Source organism: Carassius gibelio, chromosome B25, assembly GCF_023724105.1.
Source record: "Carassius gibelio isolate Cgi1373 ecotype wild population from Czech Republic chromosome B25, carGib1.2-hapl.c, whole genome shotgun sequence".
In the NCBI taxonomy this organism is placed as follows: Eukaryota; Metazoa; Chordata; class Actinopteri; order Cypriniformes; family Cyprinidae; genus Carassius; species Carassius gibelio.
Genome location: NC_068420.1, coordinates 16613625 through 16634320, shown reverse-complemented (window position 1 = coordinate 16634320; position 20696 = coordinate 16613625). Strand labels below are relative to the sequence as shown.

The window sequence follows — 20696 nt, the reverse complement described above, 5'->3', positions numbered from 1 at the left end:
TATGAATGAGTGATACTGTATGACAGTAAGTGAGTGGAATCAGAAACAAAGCGTGCTAGAAGATTGCATCTTTTGCAAAGACGCAGAAATTAATTCGTCCTGGCGCATACATGAGTAGCCTTTAGCTGCACTCATTATTGAGGTGAATTATGGGATTGAATGAGTGCACATTATGTCCACTACACACAAATGGCTGTCCCCTTGAATAGTGCACTATATAGGCTAAGGCTATAAGGTTGCAAAACAGCCGGGATGTTATTGTTTTGCATACTACACACTATATGATTTATAATGTATGCAGTATAACGTTACATACAGATGTAGTATGCACACAATTACATTTCACTTCCTATTTAACAGTCACTGTTTGATCAAGACAATTGTCTTTTGTATTATTGTTTTACTGACATTAGACATGGTATCTGCTGTTATAGCGATTAAACGTTTTTGAAGTTGAGGAATAATATAAATGATTCATTGGCTAGTACTCGTTGTTGTGATGTTTGACTGTCTCTTTAAAAAACCCGATAAGCGCCTCGCTGTCCCGGGATGCTGAGGGTGTGTGTGTGTGTGTGTGTATACAGCATCTGTGCTTCATCAAAGACATGTCCTAACATTGGCTCTCTAAATGTCTGAGCAGAACAACGACCAATATTTATTTGGCTGAGCAACGCCAAACTGGCTCTGGTAAGCACTTGTTCGTTTATCGTCGGTAAAGTAGCATATATGTTAGCCGTTTCTATTGGAGTCAGTTTATTATTAACTGCACTAAAAAAAGATACACATCATGCTAATGCTCATCGCCACGTTATTGTCGTTGTGAGTGAGTGCAGGTTTTATTCGTCTTGTGAAACAGCGACGTATCTTCCTATTCTCTGAGCAAACGTTTCTTATAACGTTATGTGCAGAAACAAGATTATTTGGGGCATTTGGAGCAGTGTTTGTGATTCATTTGGGCTGTGAGGTGTCCGGGTCGATGAATGATGCAGTAATTCAGTCTCGAGATCACTGGAAGAATGGACTGTGACGTCAGAACCGCTTGAAATTAGGCCTATTTAGAAACTTTTAAAGATGTTTAAAATTAATATCTTAAATTAAAAATAGGCCAATGGCTTTACAAATGTGAGCCTGGACCACAAAACCAGCCAAGGGTCAATTTTTCTAGATTTAGGTATATATTATGAAAGCTGAGTAAACGAGCTTTCCATTGATGTATGGTTTGTTAGGATGTGACAATATTTGGCCGAGATACAACTATTAGAAAATCTGGAATCTGAGGGTGCAAAAAAAATATATATATATTGAGAAAGTTGTTTAAATTAAGTTCTTAGCAATGCATATTACTAAACAAAAATGTATTTACTTAATTTAATAAATTAGCAAAATATCTTAATTGAACATGATTTTATGTATTACCCTAATGATTTCTGGCATAAAAGGAAAATACCTATACATTGTATTGTTGGTTATTGCTACAAATATACATGTGCTATGACTGTGGTCCAGGGTTACATATACATTTAGATAAACCTGAGTTGCTTTCTGACCAAACAGCCATGATTTCTTTTACACTTATATGGTTTTGGCCACACTGGTTAGACTCAGAGAGACCAGCTTGCTGACCAACAAATACACAACAAATACAGCTCAACACCAACTTGTTCAGGACTGAGACCAGTTCAAACCAGTTAAGGCCAACAAAGCTGTAGTTCTTATACTAGCTTAGACTTTTTCAGTAGGGAAGTGTCCAGACAAAAGCATTTACATTTAGATGAGACAGCAACTCCCCGCAGGTCTTGAGGTTGTACTTGCACCTTTAAAGTTTTAGTCTGACAGATTCTGCTTTTGTGTAATTGTCCTTTACCAGGCCATGTTCTTTGTCACATGTGAGCAGTGAGCACATCCTCGTATTGTCCTTTTATCAACCAGTCTTTTAACCGTCTGTTTCTTTTAACCAGTTATTTACAGTTTACATCTGAGCAAAAAGTCATGGGAAATATGGAGATGTTATTTTAAATATATGGTTTCTAGGCTTGGAAAAGTTTTGCACCTAATCTTAGAAAGTCATGGCGATTATATATTTTCATGTTATGTTCAGCTCTAACATTTAATATCTAAAATATTATAGTTAGATATTGCTCAATTTGAGGACAATATGAATTTTGTCCTTATGATGGATGGGTTAAAAAAGTTTATAAAAACTAGAAAAAACATAGAAATACATTGTTCAAAATGTGTGTGAAGATCTGGAAATGTCATTGACATTTATAAGATGTGGGAATCCTGCTTGTAGTTCAAGTGACATTAAGGAACATCATCTGTTTAAATCTAAGTTTCAGTGCATTCAGATTCTGGAATTTGCTTATTTCAAAACTGTTTGATTAAATGAGCGCCTGCACATAAAGGGAAATAAAGACATGCTTCTGCATTGCTAAATAAGAAAGCTCTAGACCAAGTGAAAAAACCCTCTGCAAATGTATTGATAGTCACTGAACATAAAGGAGCATTGAGGAAGACAGGTATATCAGCCAATTAGAAGTTGCTTGCTGATCTAATAGCGATACTAATGTGTTCGATTACATGCTTCGACCAAGACCACATTTTCAGCTTAGGCTTGCTTGTTTTTTGTTTGTTTTTTTTGCTGTTTTTTTTTTTCTTATAAGGTCTGGGCCAATTTCCACAGTTTCTCTGAAGATGCAAACTTTGAGTTGGCTAATTTATGAGGAATAAGATTACATATATTTAGCAACTTTATATAAACCAGTTTAAATGCAGATAGATTAGCGAACTGATTTTAACAACAGTTGAAAAATAATGTACTGCTATTCCTGAATCTCCATGCTTAAATATTTAGTAATTCGATGCCATACAAAAGTATTTGGACACTTAAGCCCTGCTTAAAAGTTTTTTTTCAAGTTCGACTGCCCTCATGCAGCTCTTTGGGCCTTTTGTAGATACACTAAGTGTTGCCCAGATCACCTGTTTTTTTCCTGAAATAAATAAAACCTTGTTAATAATTAAGATTTCAAACTAAAAATATCAGTCCATCTGTGGTTGAAGAAAAAATCAAAAGAAGGAGGCCGTATTTCCACTGGGAATCTGATGCCTCTCATTAATAGTGAGTAATCCCTGTAGTGCAGGAAAATATCAGCATGTTTCCTGCTGATACACCTGCTAAATTGTGCACATCTGTCTCCCTGATGCTGTGGTATACTGCACTTGATTCAGATGAGGTTCCTCAGAGGTTTTAATACAGCTCAGGAACTAGTACAAAGTAAAGGTGTAGGTGTAAATTGCATATAGACTGATGCTGTGTAATCAGTTTTAGGATATTAGCACACTTTATTCCAATGCGTATGGTCTGTGGTTGGATATATTGGATGCATACATCTTTTAGAATTATTTTATCTCTATCAGACTATTGGTACATGTTGCACATTTGTTTAGTATTTGTTTAGTCCAAAATTAACTTTTGGACCTGTCAAATGTAGAAAATGTACAATTTACTAGTCATGAAACTGTATTTTACATTGTGTTTATTATACAGGCCTATGTTCCTGTCCTTATGATTATTTGGCAGATAATTTTCCTGCATTGACCCTTGTTCAGCGAATATTTACAACCAAAATATTTCAATTGGTGTCTACAGCAATCAGGAATGTCATGTGAGAACAAAAGATTTTCCGATGCATTTTTAACAACAGGTTTAAGTTGGTTAAAAAAGACCAACAGAAAGCTGTTTGGTTTGAAAGTGACTTCTCTGTATTTCTTTATAGATGACTCGATCAGATCAATGACATATTGATTACATCAGTTAAACTTTAAACAGTTGCTTATAAAGTCAGCAAGTTACCCACCAAGTAATTAAATAGGCTTACTCACCAAAACCATTGTAATTACATTTGGCACTTTTTACTTAAATTTTGAACTTCTTGTTTCAGGGCTGACAGAATCCCACTTCTGTGGGGCTGATGAAGCCTGTCATGGCTCTCAGGAGAAGACCGGGGACCAGAGCCATTGTTTCAGAGCTCATCCCGTCAGCCTCTAGCACTGCGGCTGAGGGAAGTGAAAAGCTCTCTGGAGATGGAGTTGATCCGGTTCCTGAAGAACTTGGACAAGAAAAACTAGACATCAAACAACCCTCTCCTGTGCCAGCTAGGTACTGTCTAAGTGATGGGTCTGAGGATGACTCTATCCAAGGCCAAAGCCATCTTCAGCAGGACAGCATGGAGGAAGACTCACTGTCCGAGTATGATAATGTTGTATCTGGTGAAGAAGAAGAAGAAGAAGAAGAAGAGGAACATGATTACGGGGAAGATGAGGAACTGCAAACCGAAGCGGACAGGATGACCTACTATGTCCACTGTTGTCCTGAAGATGAAAGCTACATGGAAGGAATGGACTGCCATGAAGGTGCGGATGGGGCTGAGAGTCCTGGCACGTCTCGGGATGTCCAGGAGAGCCTTAAACCGGTGGAGGCTTGGGAACATACAGAGGGCTTTTACAAGGTTCTGCAGCAAGACGCAACAACAACGGTCTACAAGCGTCCAGAGCCTATCACGGAGACAACCTTCGTACAAGCCCCTATGGCTGAGGACGAGGAGGATGAAGAAGAGACAGAGGAAGAGGCAGAAGAAGAGGACAGTGAAGAAGAAGACAATGTTGTTGTTTTTCACTACAAAGGGAAAGAAGTGGAGTTGAACAACAATGAGATCCCAAGGAACGGTACTGACGACTTTCCCAGAGATGCCAGGAGTCGTCCTCAAGAGTCCAATTCTGCTAAAGTGGGGCAAGAAACTGATGCAGTTACCAACTATAGAAGAAATCAAGACATCCCCAAAAACCCAAGGGATGTCCCTCCAGGGTCAAGTTGTCCTCATAGGGATCGAATAGAAAGGGTTCGGGAAGAGTGTGCTAGCGACTGTCCAAAAGATTGTGATGTCCCTGTGGTCAGAGAAAGTAGAGGAAACTCTAGACAAAGTTTCAGATATAGAGGACATCAGTCGGAGAGAGTACACAAAAGAGACACTGCTTACCAGGACGGGAGCGGGGTCAGCAATAAAGCTAAATTCGCAGATCCAGAGGATAGAGGCATTTGGAAAAAAAGACATTTGCTAAAATACTCCAGAGAGGACGACAGGGACGGAGATGGGAAACTTTCACTCGAGCAAAGTAAAAGTCCTGGTGACAGCAAAAATAGAGGGCAGGAACATCGCGTTTGTAGTCACAAACCAAAGGGTGGAAAAGAGAGAAAGAGCATTGGGGATGTTGAGGAAGAGCAGATTGAGAACGAAGTCAAGACCAAACTCAGAATTGCTCCAAACAGCTCAGGGAGTAACAAAGGTGTTCCTGATCAGACCAGTAATGGGAAAGAGGCTCCTAACTATTCCAGGACCTCTTCAACATCATCAGACAGGAGAAACAGCCAATCCAGAGCCCATGTTAATACTCCTGTACAATCCCCAGACAAACAGCTACATAAAGACTTGGCCAAACCTGTTGAAACGGAGAAGACAAGGCCTAATCAAGAACAGGTAACTGTGCAGAAGTATTTGCTTCCAAAATGATTGGATCCATATGAATGGACCCTTGTTACTGTGGTAGCATTTATTCTTGATTGAGCCATATTTTAACTCAAAATGAGGGAGTGATCTCTTTGCATGTCGATCAAACAGCATGTTCTTGACTTATTTGGAGACTCCTGACAACATCGCGCCAGATTTCTACTAGTGGTCTGGCTCCTTACAGAGACAAGCATCAGACTTGAGATGGAGATTTGAAGATTTCTATCCATATCCACAAACTGCTTGTCCTCTGTAGGGTTGCAGAGATGCTGGAGCCTGTATGGGCCACAAGCGAAGGAAACAGCCTGAACAAGTGGCCAGTCAGATTTGAAGATTTGTCCTAAATAATAAACCAGATTCATGCTTTAAGCCTCCGAAAAGTGGTTCAATAAAGAGCGGGAAAGTGGTTATTGGGAAAACAACACAACTTTGCTTTTTTATGTACAATCCCTTAGCCATTTGTTTCTAAAGTTTGAAGATATTTATGCTTATGATATTTATTCTAATTTATAATCAGAATCAGAATGAGCTTTATTGCCGGGTATGTTTATACATATGAGCAATTTGTTTTTGTGAAAAAAGCTTCCATGGTGCAACAGAATGACAGTGACAAGACAAAACACAGATAACAAATAATAAAAATAGAACAAGTGAATAGGGAATAACAATATACAGATTGACAGTTGTATGTACAGGTATCTATCAATAGACAATTTTGTATGTACAGGTATATTATGTGCAAATTCAGAATGTAAACTATGTGTTTTAGATTAATAAGTGTATAAATAGTGTTGTGTACTTCACAATTATTGTCAAGTGTTAGCTAATGGTTGTATACAGGGGCACGAAGTTTGTGATACATTACCTAAAAATTGAGTTCCTGCTTATATGTATACTCCTCAAAATGCATTCATTTATAAACGTCAATATTTCCAAGTATATCCACATGTAAACTTTCAAATGTTGGGAAATTGTAACTGTGTTTCAGTCCTGTGTTTTCAACAAAAACATGTCTTACCTCTAAGTCAAATATAAGTGAACCTATAATCAAAATATATCTGTTTCAATGTTTCTACAGGTTTCTCCGAGTAGTTCAGAGGAAAGTAGTACAGGGCCACCATCCGGACAAAAGAGACCGGCAAGTAACCTACAGTAGTGATATACTGAACCATAACAGTGGAATACGTCCCATGGGACAAGCTGTAACCTGTAACATAATCTGTAACTTAAATGCTGTTTTGCTTTTCAGCAGGCCCAGAGAAATCCCTCTTTCCCAAGCTTTGTGGATAGTAAGTTCAGTTTTATTTAAACACCAAGGATTTGAACAATGCATCGGTTTGTTTGTTGATTATTGGTACAGTATTGATATTAGAGTCAAGTTTAGACTATTTGTTTAAACTAAGGTGATTTTTAAGCAGTTTTGGGAAGGTTTTACAGATTACAAGTTACCCTATTTAAAATGCAATAAGTAGCGTAACTATTTGAATTACTTTAATAAAGTAATGTAACTGATTACATTTTTTGATTACGTTTCTGTTAATCATTTTCAAACATTTAAACCAAATGTCAGACACCAATTACTGTCAGACTCTCAGAATCCTCTATCACTTGAATTAAGGTTATAATAATTTAATTTTAAAGCACAGCCAGCACAAAATTAGACTTGATCATCTAAAAAATCCTTTGAAAAAACTGTTAATCTAAAAAAAATATATACACTAAACAAAATGGGAAATAAGGAAATAATACCAAATAAACATGATTTCTATTCTGTGTACTAAATTGTGAAACACTGGTGTACAAGAGCTGTGTGTGTGTGTGTGTGTGTGTGTGTGTGTGTGTGTGTGTGCGTGTGTGTGTGTGTGTGTGCGTGCGTGTGTGTCTGTGTGTGTGTATATTCAGATGTAATCCTCTTTTAATATTTTTTATAAACAACTGGAATTTAATTACACATACACATAATGGATTCCAGTTACATTTACTTTGTAATTAAATTACACTAGCTTTCTCCCCGAACCTGTTTATAAGTTGTTGTAAATCCACGCTTTTGCATTTGTTTTCAGTCCCTGGTCCCTGTGAGCCAGAAGACCTCATCAATGGTATCATCTTTGCCGCAAACTACCTTGGCTCGACCCAACTGCTCTCCGACAGAAACCCATCCAAAAGCGTTCGCATGAAGCAAGCGCAGGAAGCTGTGGACTGCGTTAAGGTAAGATTCTCCACACAAACGTATGTCTGCTGCCTTGGTAAGGCTCTTGTAAATGTGTGCTTCATGGTTTAATGGTGTCAGAAGTTCCCTCTCAGTCCATGAGATGACACTGTAACCTTTGTGAAACCATCTTCTTCAGTCTACAGAGGGTGAAGCTCAGAGTTCAACAGAGATCGACTTGTTCATCTCAACCAAGGCCATCAAGGTGCTCAATGCTGACACACAGGTTGGTAGCCTAGATCTTTCTGTGGCTTTCCACTTCACCATCCATAAAAAGACAATTCCCACTATTAAAAAGAACAGGATTTGCATTAACGAACAAGTTGCAGAATTGTCACTTGCTGACTTTTCATTGGCTGACTGGTGTTCGCAGGAGACGCTGATGGATAGCGCCCTGCGCACCATCTCATACATCGCAGACATCGGTGAGGTGGTGGTCCTGATGGCTCGCAGGCGTCTGTCCAACGCCTCCTCGCTCGACTGCACAGATCCAGGCCTGGGCACAGAAAGCCGGAAGCAGTACCGCATGATGTGCTACGTCTTTGAATCAGAGGATGTGAGGCTGCTCTTTTCTCCAAAATAAGGAATCCAGTGAATAATGATTAGCATGAATTCACCTTTTGTGAAAAGATTCAAGCATTTTTATTATCAGAAAACAGTTCAGTAAACTTTAATTATTTTGCAGTTGCAAGTTTTTTCACACAAGTAGCACAGAAATGCATTTAATCTAACAATCAAAAATCATAATAAATCTAGATTTAAGTATGGAGAGTACCACACTTTTACTGTTAGTGGAAGGAATGAACAAAATAGCCTAAATATTGCATAAATAAACATGTAATATTTAATATCGAATAAGCTATGTTTAAAAATATTTTGGTAACTGAAAGCATTATAACATTAGCCTAAATAATAATAAATAAATAAAACATAATATTTAGTATTCAGTAACCAATATTTACTATTAATATTTAATAAATCACTCTTACTGGTAGCAGAAATCATTATCAAATAATGATCTAAATAATCTACATAATATTTAATATTCAGTGGAAAATATTCAATATTAGCATTTCATATTTTTTTTTTTACAAATCTTGTCCATAGCTGAAAGCATGAATTAATTCGCCTAAATTATTAATGAAGAAAAATATAATATTTAATAGAAAAGATTGAATATTAACAATGAGTAAAAACTAAGCATGTCCAAATAACAAAATTCAATTGAATGTTCAGTACGATGTAGTTAACCTTCATATTTAATAAACAATCACTTTTATTGGTATCTGAAGTGATCAAATTAGCCTAAATAATTACTAAATAATATACAATAGAATGTAATAAATAAATATTTATCATAAATAGTTAATAAACAAACTCTATGCCGAAAGCATTATCAAATTAGGTAAAAACGAAGTAAATGTATACTATTCAATATCCAATTAGAAATCTTTGCCATCAGTATTCAATAAAGAAACACACTATTATCCTAAATAATGACTGAGTGAATATTTAATATTCCATATTCAACATTTAACCTGTTAAATGTCACCCCGTCCCGTATACTGGACGCCTACGTTGACTATACTGTATTACAATCAAATTTAATCTAAACTTGACAAACTATATATCGTTGGAAAGGTCTAAGACTCCCAAATATATATTTTACCAATATCTTTTGTTAAACATTATGTAGGAAAAGTAATAGATTAATTGATGACAAGAGTGCACCCTCAGAAATCTACATTACAAAAGGAGCTTTGACCTTTGTTTTAAAAAAAAAAACTTCCTCGTTGCCTTTTTCTCTATCACATTTTAGAAATCATCAGAAGTTATATATCACTTGAAAACATAAAATCTCAAAATTCATCCTTTAAAACCCATTTTAAAATCAGACATTGCATTACCATGTAAATGGCACATCAAAATCATGTTACAAAATGTTTTCAGTCATGAATTATAAAAATGTAGGTTTGTATCATACACATTCAAGTCTATCTTCAAAAACGTGAGTGACATTTAACAGGTTAAACAAACACTATTTTTGGAAGCTGAAATCATGAAATTAGCCCAAATAATGACTAAACAGACATGCATGCGTAAGTCATGTGTGAATCACAGGCAGATTCCTTGTGGCTTTGGAGCTCATAACTCATTTGTTCTTGGCTGTGTTCATGTTGTGCTGATGTAACTGCATGTTTGGACTTTTTTCCGCCCTCTCGATTTGACTCAAGCACTCTCTGGCTCTGAGATGTCATCACGTGGTCAAGTGTCCTCCTGTCTCTGAGTGCTTGGCCTCTCTCTCCTCCCTCACAGGCCCAGCTCATCGCACAGTCCATCGGTCAGGCGTTCAGCATGGCCTACCAAGAGTTCCTCCGAGCCAATGGGATCAATCCCAAGGACCTCAGCCAGAAAGACTACAGCGATATCCTGAGCACGCAGGAGATGTATAATGACGACCTCATCCATTTCTCCAACTCTGAAAACTGTAAAGAGGTGAATCCAGCACTGGAAACTTCATCCCAGCAGCTGTAAATTATAGTCAGTTGTGTTGTGATGCTCCTCTCTTCTCCAGATCCCATTCTCCCAGTATTTCCTTATGTTTTCCTATGACTTCACTGTCCTGTTTGGTGGTCGATCAGTCTTATTAGTGCTGATGGTGGTAGAAAATATAATACACATAATTAATATGTTATATATATATATATATATATATATATATATATATATATATATATATATATATATATATATATATATATATATAACATATTAAACAGGTATAACATTTGATCAATTAAAGCATAAATGTATGTATTTATGTAAACACATACACTTTATCTGTTCAATCGTTTTATATATACTCCATATGTATGTGTGTATATATAATATAATTATATAAATAGTTTTTTAATATATGTAAATATATGGTAATAATAATGATACAATAACAGTAAAAATTACATAGGTAGTTTGTTATATTTTCTCATTATGAAATTTTATTTTACATTAATTTATGAAAATATAAAAAAGATAAATATATTTATTGTATTTATTTGAATATATTTTTCATATATTTCTAAAGTATGAATGAATTTTGTAATATATTTAATATATTGACATGTTATATTCATTTATTTTTATATGTAATGTTTATATTATTTCTAAATGTATCAATTATTAACATAAATTATATTAATATATTAAGTATATGAATATGTAATCATAATAATTATATAAATAAATATTAACAATTGAACTGTATTATTTAATTGAATATACTTATAAAATATGAATGTATTTTTATATGCAATTATTTATAATTATATTATTTCCAATTATTTTATATAAATTAGGTTAATATATTATATATATATATATATACACATTTAAAAAAATAAGTAATGTTATTTATCATTAGTCCTAAATGTATTTTATTTTCACTGTATTTACTAATGCTCTTAAAGATTCATTAATTTGTTTAAATATATGCAAACCAAAATGTGCAAAAACAAGCTTGGTTTTCTGCTGTTGTTGATGATAACCGATGCTGATGGTGATTATAGTCTCATAATGGCTGAATACCAACCGATTAATTGACTGCAGTGAATACTGATTATTCACTACTTACTTACACACATGCAGTTGCTTCATGCAACATCTTTGTGGCATTAAAATCATACTTCCAACAGCAATTAACAACTGACACCACATATTCATTTCATAAGTGGAACAAACTTTTCCGACTTCTATACGTTCTTTCTTTACTTTGTAGTCATTAATGGATCCTTCCTCTGTTTTGAATCATGTTTTTGGCGCTCAGGTTCGGCTAGAGAAGCAGAAGGGCGAGGTGCTGGGTGTGGTGATCGTGGAGTCGGGCTGGGGCTCCATCCTGCCCACCGTCATCCTGGCCTGCATGCTGAACAACGGCCCTGCCGCCCGCTCCGGCAGACTCAATGTGGGCGACCAGCTCATGGCGGTCAACGACACCAGTCTGGTGGGCCTGCCGCTCGCCACCTGTCAGGGCATCATCAAGGTCTGCACACATCCAAGCATGTCTTCAACACCACGAGCTGCTAAGTGCATTCGTCACATTACTTGTGTGTTCCAGGGCCTGAAGAACCACGTTCAGGTGAAACTAAGTGTCGTGAGCTGCCCACCTGTTACCACTGTCCTCATAAAGAGACCCGACCTGCAATACCAGCTGGGCTTCAGCGTTCAGAACGGCATAGTAAGTGACACATAGAAAGGGATGTCTTTCTCATTCCAGTAACTCTGCTCATCTGATCAGCTGATGTGTTAGGGGAGTTCTTGACTCGCTCATGACTTATTTCAATGCTGAATTGCAGATCTGTAGTCTGATGCGTGGAGGTATTGCGGAGCGGGGCGGAGTGCGAGTCGGACACAGAATAATTGAGATAAACGGACAGAGTGTGGTGGCGATGGCGCATGAGAAAATCGTCCACGCCCTTTCAGTATCTGTAGGAGAGGTACTGCATTAAATATTTATATATAGTGTGTTGTGATTGGATATTAGTAATAGTTCAGCCTCTGCAATCTGTTATTGTAAAGCACACGGAGTCATCATCCTTTTTCACATTTTTTGCAATTCATTATTTTTATGATGTTATGTATTACTGTCATGAATGTGTCTTTCTTTTTTTTCCCAACAGATTAAAATGAAAACTATGCCTGCCGTCATGTTCAGGTTGTTAACTGGTCAAGAGACTCCGGTGTACATATGAGGAATCATAAAACTGGGACTTGTCCTGCAGCTAAAACCAAGGTTTACAGCTTCCTCCGAAGAAAAGCTGGAAAATGTTGCAGAGCTCTGTCTTGCTGTAGACTGCATGTAAAGATCATTAGAAAGAGTGCGAACATAAACACAGAGAAAACCTAGCCACTTAATGACCTGATCAAAGGAGCGATGTCACTTGCTTTTTAATGCAGTTACACACGTACAGTCTTCCATGCCTGACTTATTAGCTTGTATATACAGTACAGACCAAAAGTTTGGACACACCTTCTCATTCAAAGAGTTTTCTTTATTTTCATGAAAATTGTAGAGTCACACTGAAGGCATCAAGGGCTATTTGACCAAGAAGGAGAGTGATGGGGTGCTGCGCCAGATGACCTGGCCTCCACAGTCATCGGACCTGAACCCAATCGAGATGGTTTAGGGGTGAGCTGGACCGCAGACAGAAGGCAAAAGAGCCAGCAAGTGCTAAGCATCTCTCGGGGAACTTCTTCAAGACTGTTGGAAGACCATTTCAGGTGACTACTTCTTGAAGCCAAGAGTGTGCAAAGCAGTAATCAAAGCAAAAGAAGAACCTACAATATGACATATTTTCAGTTGTTTCACACTTTTTTGTTATGTATATAATTCCACATGTGTTAATTCATAGTTTTGATGCCTTCGGTGTGAATCTACAATTTTCATAGTCATTAAAATAAATTAAACTCTTTGAATGAGAAGGTGTGTCCAAATTTTTGGTCTGTACTGTATGTTAAATGCCTTTGGGTTAAGCTTTTTTTTTTTTTTCTTAATTAACAAAATACTTTTACATTAAAAATACCAAGTGACTGCACTAAAGTACACTAAATCAGTAAAGTAGGGCATTATCAATAGATTACATTTTTAACAATACTCATTTCACACTCAAAAATGTACAAATGGACTAAAGCATGCTAAAATCCAAAGATATCTGTTCCATTTGCTGAATAGACTGCATTTTAGTTGATCTGGCTGTCTTCAGTGTCTCTGTGATAAATGGGTGCTGTACACTGTGAATGAACTATTTCTGTAGATTACTAGTTCAGCATGCTGGATCTGAAGACTGAAAATATATCTGAAAATATTCATCTGAAAACCTGAGCCGCAATGATGTTTATATGCATGATTTTAATGAATGGATGAATTTTATCTCATGAATGAATCCCTATCTGCATCTCAGACGTTACGGATCTATGTGTATATATATATATATATATAGTTCATATCATCAATATAAATTAGTTTATACAGGTTTAAATTAAAATAGTAAAAAGTAACTGTCATATAACTTCAATTTAAGCTTTTTCATTTAGATTTAAATTCATGTTTATTTCAAGTAATGAAAATATTTTTATGGTTTTATTTTTCATTTGTAATTTTTTTTTTGCTAATGATGTGTGTGTGTGCATATGAATTATTTGTATATTAATTATTTTATAATAATTAATAATGAACTTAACCATATTCAGATAGCTCACACATTGAAACAAGCCTATGCAGTCTATATTTTAAATGTAACGAATTATGCTCATGTGGATATGAACTTAGTCGTGGTATTGCCAAATGTTATCTCATTTGACTAAAAAGAACTGGAACGGAAATAATGAAAACAGACACATTGTAGAATTTGTATGTTATTTTGTCGTGTTATGTACATATATACATATGAATATACAGTTTGTATAGAACAGCTGGATCAGTAACAGTTCTATGTACAGATGCTCCTGTCAGGTATTGGTAAGGGAGGAACTCAGGTGCAGACAGGGATTCTCAACACAAAGGGTTTATTAAATACAAAAAGGGGAAAACAAAACCCACGAGGGGGAAAACAACAGCTAGGGCAGGAACTAAACAACTTAACAGGGCAGGATTGATAAGACAAACAAACTCTTGACACTAACTACAAACACTCACGGTAATACAAGGACTTCAGAGGGTACAGCACAATCTCACACACGATCACATAAGTAGAACACATCTGAGAAACACAATGAACCGACGCAGGACAGAGCACACTAGGAGATCTAAATAGGGGGAACAATTAAGACACGACAGGTGTTACAGATAGGACAATCACGACACGACTAGGATAACAAGGGGGGCGGGGCAAGGGAACGAGACAACACAAGCACATGGCCCAAAGACAAGGCCATGCGCTTGTACACAAAACAAGGGTCTGTCATGATCCTGCCTCAAGACTAGGAAAAATCAAGGACACGAGGGCAGGATCATGACAGAACCCCTCCCTTAAGGAGCGGCTTCCAGACGCTCCTCAAGGGAACATCAAACACGGGACATGACTGACATGACAGACTGGGACACAGACACAAACCAACAAGACATGACTAATAATAACAAAGGCAAACATGAAAACACAATGGCAGGGTTAGGGTGACATAAAAAAAACAAACAGGGAAGGGGAGGGGGCGGGACCACAAAGTTCATGGGGGACAGACCAGGGCGGGTGGGAGGGGTAGGAATCCTAGGAGGACAGGACGAAGGCTGACGACGGGGGGTACGGGCAGGTCTGGGTGGTGAGGGACGGGGAGGGGTCTCGGGACAACTGACAGGGGACATGACAGGACCAGACAAGGGACGCGGGACAACACTTACGGGACGCGGGGAGACGACATCTACTGGACACGGGGGGACCACAGGACACGGGGCCACATCAACAGGACACGGGGAGACCACGGCTGGACACGGGGAGACAACATCTACGGGACACGGGGGGACAACATCTACGGGACACGGGGGGACAACATCTACGGGACACGGGGAGACAACGGCTGGACATTTGGGACTTCTGGGGGCAGGGTCAGGGGACAAGACAGGACTGACGGGGATTTCTAAAATTTGGACAAGACGGGACAAATAATCAGAAAATGCTTTAGCAGCTAGGACAATTGGCATCTCCTTATGAGATGAAACCGACTGTACAAGAGTCTTTGCTGCAGAGTCGGCCGCGGCTCTCTCCTCCGCTCTCACGACTGCCGACTTGCATACAGCTTTCTTTCCCGGCTCGGGCACGCTAGCGCTCACCGCTGCTGACTCGGGCACGCTCACTGCTGCTGGCTCGGGCGCGCCAGCGCTCTCCGCTGCTGGCTCGGGCAAGCTCACCGCTGCTGGGTCGGGCACGCCAGCGCTCTCCGCTGCTGGCACGGGCACGCCCACCGCTGCTGGCACGGGCACGCCAGCGCTCTCCGCTGCTGGCACGGGCACGCCAGCGCTCTCCGCTGCTGGCACGGGCACGCCAGCGCTCTCCGCTGCTGGCACGGGAGGAAACGGGGTCACAGGACCGGCAGGCCCCCTCTTCCTCCTCTTCCTCCTTGGGCGCGGTGCAGAGACCACAGCTGGGTCAGAGGCGGGTTGGGGGAGTTCGGTCTCTGGCAGGGCTGACTCCGACGATTCCGAGGCAGACTCCCACGATAACCGTCTCCCTCACTTCCCGGGGAGACCGACGGGTGTGGGAGGCACCTCAGGACTCGGTGAGGGATGTGCCTGATCCCCCAGAGTGGCCACGGCCAGGATACGACCCTCTGGAACCGTTGGCAGCTGGGTAGGTGGGGACCTCTGGGGCTCCTCCTCTCGCCCGCTCGCTCCGGAACGACCTCCCCTGGTCCCCCGGAACACCACAAGGCGAGAGCCCTCAAAACAATCTCGCTTGCTGGCTGACAACATCCAGTATTGCCTCCTGTCTGCTGAGTTCCCTTGTGGTCGGTTCATCCTGTCAGGTATTGGTAAGGGAGGAACTCAGGTGCAGACAGGGATTCTCAACACAAAGGGTTTATTAAATACAAAAAGGGGAAAACAAAACCCACGAGGGGGAAAACAACAGCTAGGGCAGGAACTAAACAACTTAACAGGGCAGGATTGATAAGACAAACAAACTCTTGACACTAACTACAAACACTCACGGTAATACAAGGACTTCAGAGGGTACAGCACAATCTCACACACGATCACATAAGTAGAACACATCTGAGAAACACAATGAACCGACGCAGGACAGAGCACACTAGGAGATCTAAATAGGGGGAACAATTAAGACACGACAGGTGTTACAGATAGGACAATCACGACACGACTAGGATAACAAGGGGGGCGGGGCAAGGGAACGAGACAACACAAGCACATGGCCCAAAGACAAGGCCATGCGCTTGTACACAAAACAAGGGTCTGTCATGATCCTGCCTCAAGACTAGGAAAAATCAAGGACACGAGGGCAGGATCATGACAGCTCCCAGCAATTCAGTCTGAAAGTTTTCAAGTAGTAGTTGTAGATGACATCAAACCACCCGTCAAAGTCTCTGTAAAAAATGGGGGGAAAAAATTAATCAAAAAAATGAATTTTAAAACACTTCATTGCACGATTTTAGTGTAAATAGTAATATGCTATTATTGCATGGAAAACATTTCCTTTTGTGTTCCATTGAAGAAAGAAACTCATACAGGTTTGGAACAACACGATGGTGCGTAAATGACCAAATCTTTTTTTCTATTCTCATAATGTTACTGCAGTGCATTTCTTTGTGCTTTTAAACGTACTGTTAATGTAGTGATCTGCTGAGACATGGAGACATTTCCCGTCTGTGTGTCGTCATCATAGATCACTCCCTCTAGAAAGCCTGAGTTGAGGTAGCCTTCACCAGTGTGGCATTCGTCATCCTCGTTGTCCCCGCCCACACTGAACACCTCCCTCATCCTCGCAGGAAACAGACAATCCAGTAGCACCACCACCAAACCAATCACAGTGCACAGCAAACCTGAAAATAATCACCAAACACACAAAAAATCTTCATTGGCATTGATGGGTCCATGAAGAACCTTTGCACAAAAGGTTCTTTATAGTGGAAGAAGGTTCTTCAGATTATGTTCATCACAAAATGGATCTTCAAAGAACTGACCACATAAAGGTTCTTTGGGTTGTTCTATGACATCACTGTGAAAATTCTGGAACTTTTATTTTTTGAAAATCTGGAATATTCTTACTCTTAAAATAAAGGTTCCAAAATGGGGTTTTTAAAGGGATCCAACAGAAGAACCATTTTGGATTCCCGAAAGAACCTTGCTGTGAACAGTTCCTAAAAGATCCATTTTTCTTAGTGTGAAGAACATTTGAATAATCTAAAGAACCTTTTTCCAGTATAAAGAATCTTCTGTGGAATTGAAAGCTTCAGTGGATGTTAAAGGTTCTTTATGGAACCTCAGATGCCAGTAAAGAACCTTTATATTTAAAAGTAAATATTGCACAAAAAGGTTCCTCGGACTGAAAATAAAAATGGTTCTTTAAAGACCTGTATAACTAATATGGTTTGCCAAAAGTATTGGCACCACAGATTACATTGATATCTTTTCCTATAGTTTTCCTATAGTTGAGAGTGGCGCCCTTTCCTGTAAGAATCATTTACCTGTAGCCAAAGCGATCCAGAAGGAATGGCTGTAATCTGTCTTTAAGGACTCTGCACCTATACTGAAGTCACATGGGATCACATTGAATATAGTTGAGAAGGAAGCCATGGAGAAGAAGATGAAAGCGGCCGTGGCTATCATCATGTACCCGGCGTAGAGGATGACAGGCATTAAGAAGAGGATATTGGCCACGAGCCAGCAGCAAAAAGCCGTCCTGTGGGAGAAGGCCATTCTGTACTTTAGCTTGTTTGCATTTGTTGAATAGGATGGGGTTTCTTTACACTACAGTAAGACATAGGTGGTGTCTGTGTGTTGGTTTACCACAGATTGGCTGAGGCGAAGCGGCCTGAGTATCTGTACTGGTAGATGAGGCCGCAGGCGCTGTTGCGAGTGAACTTCTCTGCGATGTAAAGGATGGGGTTGGGAAGACCTCGCTTCAGCGCGTCATCGTACTGCTCATCTACGCTGCTCGACCACCTGAAGATCTCATTGTAGTCAATGGTCTCATTTATCTGCGATACTGGTTCACCTGTTGGAACGGATATTGAGAGAACCCATGAAACCTAAATTGGAGTAATAATCTTGAAAATTGTACTATAAGTATTGACGACGTGTAGGGTTTACCTTTAAGTGTGATGTTTATGCCATACAGCCCCACATGAAGTCCCACCTCAGCAGACACCACAGCATTACTGAAGGATTTGTAGCTGGCGTTGGCTTTCACGCTGGCTTCAGCCCAGTCTCCAGTAAAATTCAATGCTGGAGTGGACAAGAAGATCATGGAATGAAAATGTAGGCTATGTTACACAAGTTCAGCAGCTATTATAATAACACAAGATAACTGGAATTAAAGCGTAATTATGACTATTGTTCCAATTGAATTTTTAGACTCTTACTCACTTGCATTACGTCACAAACATGTCAAACCAAACCACTTAAATTTAATGAAAGACACTGGTAATTACCTTGACCTTGATTAAATGTTGAAAAATTCGTGAAATTTGAGGAAAGCTCAAGCAGTGTATGTTGTCTAATGCAAATTTAATTCATACGTTTTAAATGAATGTTAAATAGGAGAATATTTTTGAGGCCAATATAAACATATCTAGCAACAACTCGATTTCCCGATTAATTTACTTATTTAAAAATACTTGAAATACTCACCTACTAAAACTGTTCCAATAAATAAACTAATGGTTATCCTGAACATCCAGAACAGTCTCTGAAAAAGAAGAAATTTTATTTTAACATTCTTTTCTCTCGTGCAATGTTATTTTTTTGCACAAATTGAATTATTATTATTTTTTATATATTTGACTGATATGAAGTACTGATATAAACCCAGACTTCTTGCTGGGTTTGTAAATTAACCATTGCACAAAAATTTCAACTAAATTGACAAACAATACTTCAGATATGTAAATTTTAGTCTAAAAGGTGTTACCGTACAGATTACAGTTTTACTGTTTAAAAACGAACACAGAAATGTAATCTGTATTTTCCCTAAAAAAAATGTAAATAAAAAATAGGGTTAGAAAATATAAATAAATAGGGCTACATGAAATTATGTACTTGAGAACTCAATTCAGCTTACACTGAATCACCTTTTACCTGATGGTTACACAATTTGAGACTCATAAATTTCCAAACTCGTTTGAACAGTATTTAAACTATACTTTTAGAAAGCTTTCACCGTTAGATTCTCAAATTCTTATTTATCATTGATCCTTTTTATGAAGCTGTATAGGTATTCTAGACAAACTGATCCAACTCACTCACCGATTTGCCACGTATTCCCGGAAGAATGAAGAGGAAACTGACAGCCAGAACCGAGAAAACCAGGATCACGACCAGCAGACTGATGTCGACGATGAACGGGCTCCTTTGTAGCGGGTAAAACGGGTAAATGCCATCGTAGAAAGTCATCTTCCCTCCACAGGCGAGAACTATAGCTGAAAGCAGGACAGTGTTGGCCAGAGGCTCAGTTACCTGAAGATGGCAGATAACAGTCTAGTGTGCGAATTATACAGTGACTTTGAGGGGGTCCAAATTTTAGGGCCCGTATTTAAATACGTCTAGCGAAACCCGAACTCGAGCGGATTTTTGGCAGCCAGTGGAAGTTTCTCAGACTTTTTTTGTGAGATGTGAAACTGTAAGAAGAGGCTAAATAATGACAGTTTTAGGTTTTGTTGAAATTTAACTCATGCTTGAGAAACCTCTTTTGACTGTTTGGCGCCAATTGAAATTCGCGCTCTAACTTTAGCAGTAAAAAATGTTCGTCCCTTTTTAAACAAAAGCTTGTATTTAAAAATAATATTTAAATGTTAAACCCCCTGAAATAGGGCTATGTTGCCTTCATTACGGAAACAACCCCCATAATTCAACCTCTCTCACATCAGATCTGTCTTTAAAATCTATAAAATTACTTCAAATTTGAATAAATAAATGATGCATTTATATACAATAAATACATCTACAGCACAAGCGCTCCTCAGATCAGTCCGTTATAATGCAAACGGTCCCGCTCAGGTACCCGGTCCAGGTAAGCGCACCTTGAGGTGATTTTGAACGTGAATGAGGATGAAGCCTAAGATAACCGGTCGTCAAAGAACAATGGATCTTCCTTCATAGTCTGACAGAACTTGATGCTACTTAATAGACATTTAGAAATCCCTACCCCACGACAAAGCCGCATTGCAACTCACCTGTGGACGCAACGTGAGCCGCGAAACAACAC

General features: G+C 38.9%; 2 protein-coding genes across 3 annotated transcripts; one reads left to right on the top strand and one right to left on the bottom strand.

The window, feature by feature from the left end:
* Positions 1-544: 544 nt before the first annotated feature.
* On the top strand, positions 545-13643 carry LOC128013929 (amyloid-beta A4 precursor protein-binding family A member 2-like). 2 transcript variants are annotated; one of them, XM_052597126.1, is made up of 12 exons: positions 545-687; positions 3942-5534; positions 6643-6702; positions 6817-6853; positions 7628-7773; positions 7913-7999; positions 8147-8329; positions 10090-10269; positions 11597-11809; positions 11885-12004; positions 12123-12263; positions 12447-13643. In XM_052597126.1, the coding sequence occupies exons 2-12, from the start codon at positions 3972-3974 to the stop codon at positions 12516-12518; spliced, it is 2802 nt and encodes a 933-aa protein (XP_052453086.1). In that variant the 5' UTR covers positions 545-687; positions 3942-3971; the 3' UTR covers positions 12519-13643. The 2 variants fall into 2 exon arrangements, with proteins under 2 accessions (XP_052453086.1, XP_052453085.1); XM_052597125.1 differs by having other exon boundaries at positions 6814-6853.
* Positions 13644-16786: 3143 nt separating this feature from the next.
* On the bottom strand, positions 16787-20112 carry LOC128014471 (dual oxidase maturation factor 1-like). The gene is made up of 7 exons (XM_052598065.1): positions 19739-20112; positions 19124-19181; positions 18584-18718; positions 18281-18488; positions 17959-18173; positions 17096-17313; positions 16787-16857 (listed from the first exon to the last, which is right to left on the bottom strand). The coding sequence occupies exons 1-7, from the start codon at positions 19883-19885 to the stop codon at positions 16849-16851; spliced, it is 990 nt and encodes a 329-aa protein (XP_052454025.1). The 5' UTR covers positions 19886-20112; the 3' UTR covers positions 16787-16848.
* Positions 20113-20696: the final 584 nt, after the last annotated feature.

What these genes read in the sequence shown, in the direction of transcription:
- LOC128013929 (XM_052597125.1), top strand. Translation starts at nt 3,972, where the DNA reads ATGAAGCCTGTCATGGCTCTCAGGAGAAGACCGGGGACCAGAGCCATT. An exon ending in CATCCGGACAAAAGAGACCG is followed by an intron (nt 6,703 to 6,813) that starts GCAAGTAACCTA and finishes TTTGCTTTTCAG; the next exon opens with CAGGCCCAGAGAAATCCCTC. An exon ending in AAGCTGTGGACTGCGTTAAG is followed by an intron (nt 7,774 to 7,912) that starts GTAAGATTCTCC and finishes CATCTTCTTCAG; the next exon opens with TCTACAGAGGGTGAAGCTCA.
- LOC128014471 (XM_052598065.1), bottom strand. Translation starts at nt 19,885, where the DNA reads ATGACTTTCTACGATGGCATTTACCCGTTTTACCCGCTACAAAGGAGC. An exon ending in CATAAACATCACACTTAAAG is followed by an intron (nt 18,489 to 18,583) that starts GTAAACCCTACA and finishes CCGTTCCAACAG; the next exon opens with GTGAACCAGTATCGCAGATA. An exon ending in TTCGCCTCAGCCAATCTGTG is followed by an intron (nt 18,174 to 18,280) that starts GTAAACCAACAC and finishes CTTCTCCCACAG; the next exon opens with GACGGCTTTTTGCTGCTGGC.